This window comes from Nanorana parkeri, unplaced genomic scaffold (genome assembly GCF_000935625.1).
Source record: "Nanorana parkeri isolate BGI_ZX_2015 unplaced genomic scaffold, ASM93562v1 scaffold210, whole genome shotgun sequence".
NCBI classification, from domain to species: domain Eukaryota; kingdom Metazoa; phylum Chordata; class Amphibia; order Anura; family Dicroglossidae; genus Nanorana; species Nanorana parkeri.
Window position 1 is genome coordinate 1,389,389 of NW_017306478.1, and position 838 is coordinate 1,390,226.

Genomic DNA, 838 nt, shown 5'->3' on the forward strand with positions numbered 1-838 from the left:
CTTGCACCCCCATTACACATATTTATAAATTTATAAACTTAAATAAAGAATTAAAAAAAAAACAAGCAGCGTGTCAGCGTGCGTACTTACCTGAACAATGTGGAAGCCGCTCCTGCAGATGATGTCTTCGATCTCTTGTGCTCTGTGAAGGACATCTGGCTTGATGAGAGCCAAGGTCCTCTCCACATATATCCGGGGGGGTGCCATGGACAGGCCGGGGAATGACAGCGAAGTAGCACTCATTACCTTCATGGAGAAATAAGCACAAAGATTAGAACTCAGCTGGATTATTGCTTGCCGTGTAGAATTGTGTCGCCCGGCCTTGATGAACGATGGTGGGAACCGGTGACCAGGCACAGCAGAGGGGACCACATGAGCCACACTGGAAATAAGAAGCCTGGTGATCAGAAATAAGAAGTAGAAATGGCATAGTCCTCACTCCTCTGGCAGTCAAAGGGTTAAAGGTACATCCCACCTTTCACCTCATGTTCCAATTTACACCTATATAGGATGTATCATGAAACATAGTCCCCACCCATGACATGGTGCCATCCCACAGTCCCCCCACCACCCGGGACATGAAACATGGTGCCATCCCGCAGTTCCCCCACCCAGGACATGAAACATGGTGTGCCATTCCACAGTCCCCACCACCCAGGACATGAAACATGGTGCCATCCCGCAGTCCCCCCACCCAGGACATGAAACATGGTGTGCCATTCCACAGTCCCCACCACCCAGGACATGAAACATGGTGCCATCCCGCAGTCCCCCCACCCAGGACATGAAACATGGTGTGCCATTCCACAGTCCCCACCACCCAGGACATGAAACATGG

The 838-nt window shown here is 50.7% G+C and overlaps 1 protein-coding gene across 1 annotated transcript in view; it reads right to left on the reverse strand.

Moving 5' to 3' along the window:
- Window positions 1-240, reverse strand: part of NME5 (NME/NM23 family member 5) — an 8,492-nt gene extending 8,252 nt beyond the window's left edge. The window contains exon 1 of the mRNA XM_018555723.1: window positions 91-240. Within this exon, the coding sequence (XP_018411225.1) occupies window positions 91-207 (117 nt within the window). The 5' untranslated portion in view covers window positions 208-240. The remainder of the gene's footprint in view (window positions 1-90) is intronic.
- Between the last annotated feature and the right edge of the window lie 598 nt (window positions 241-838).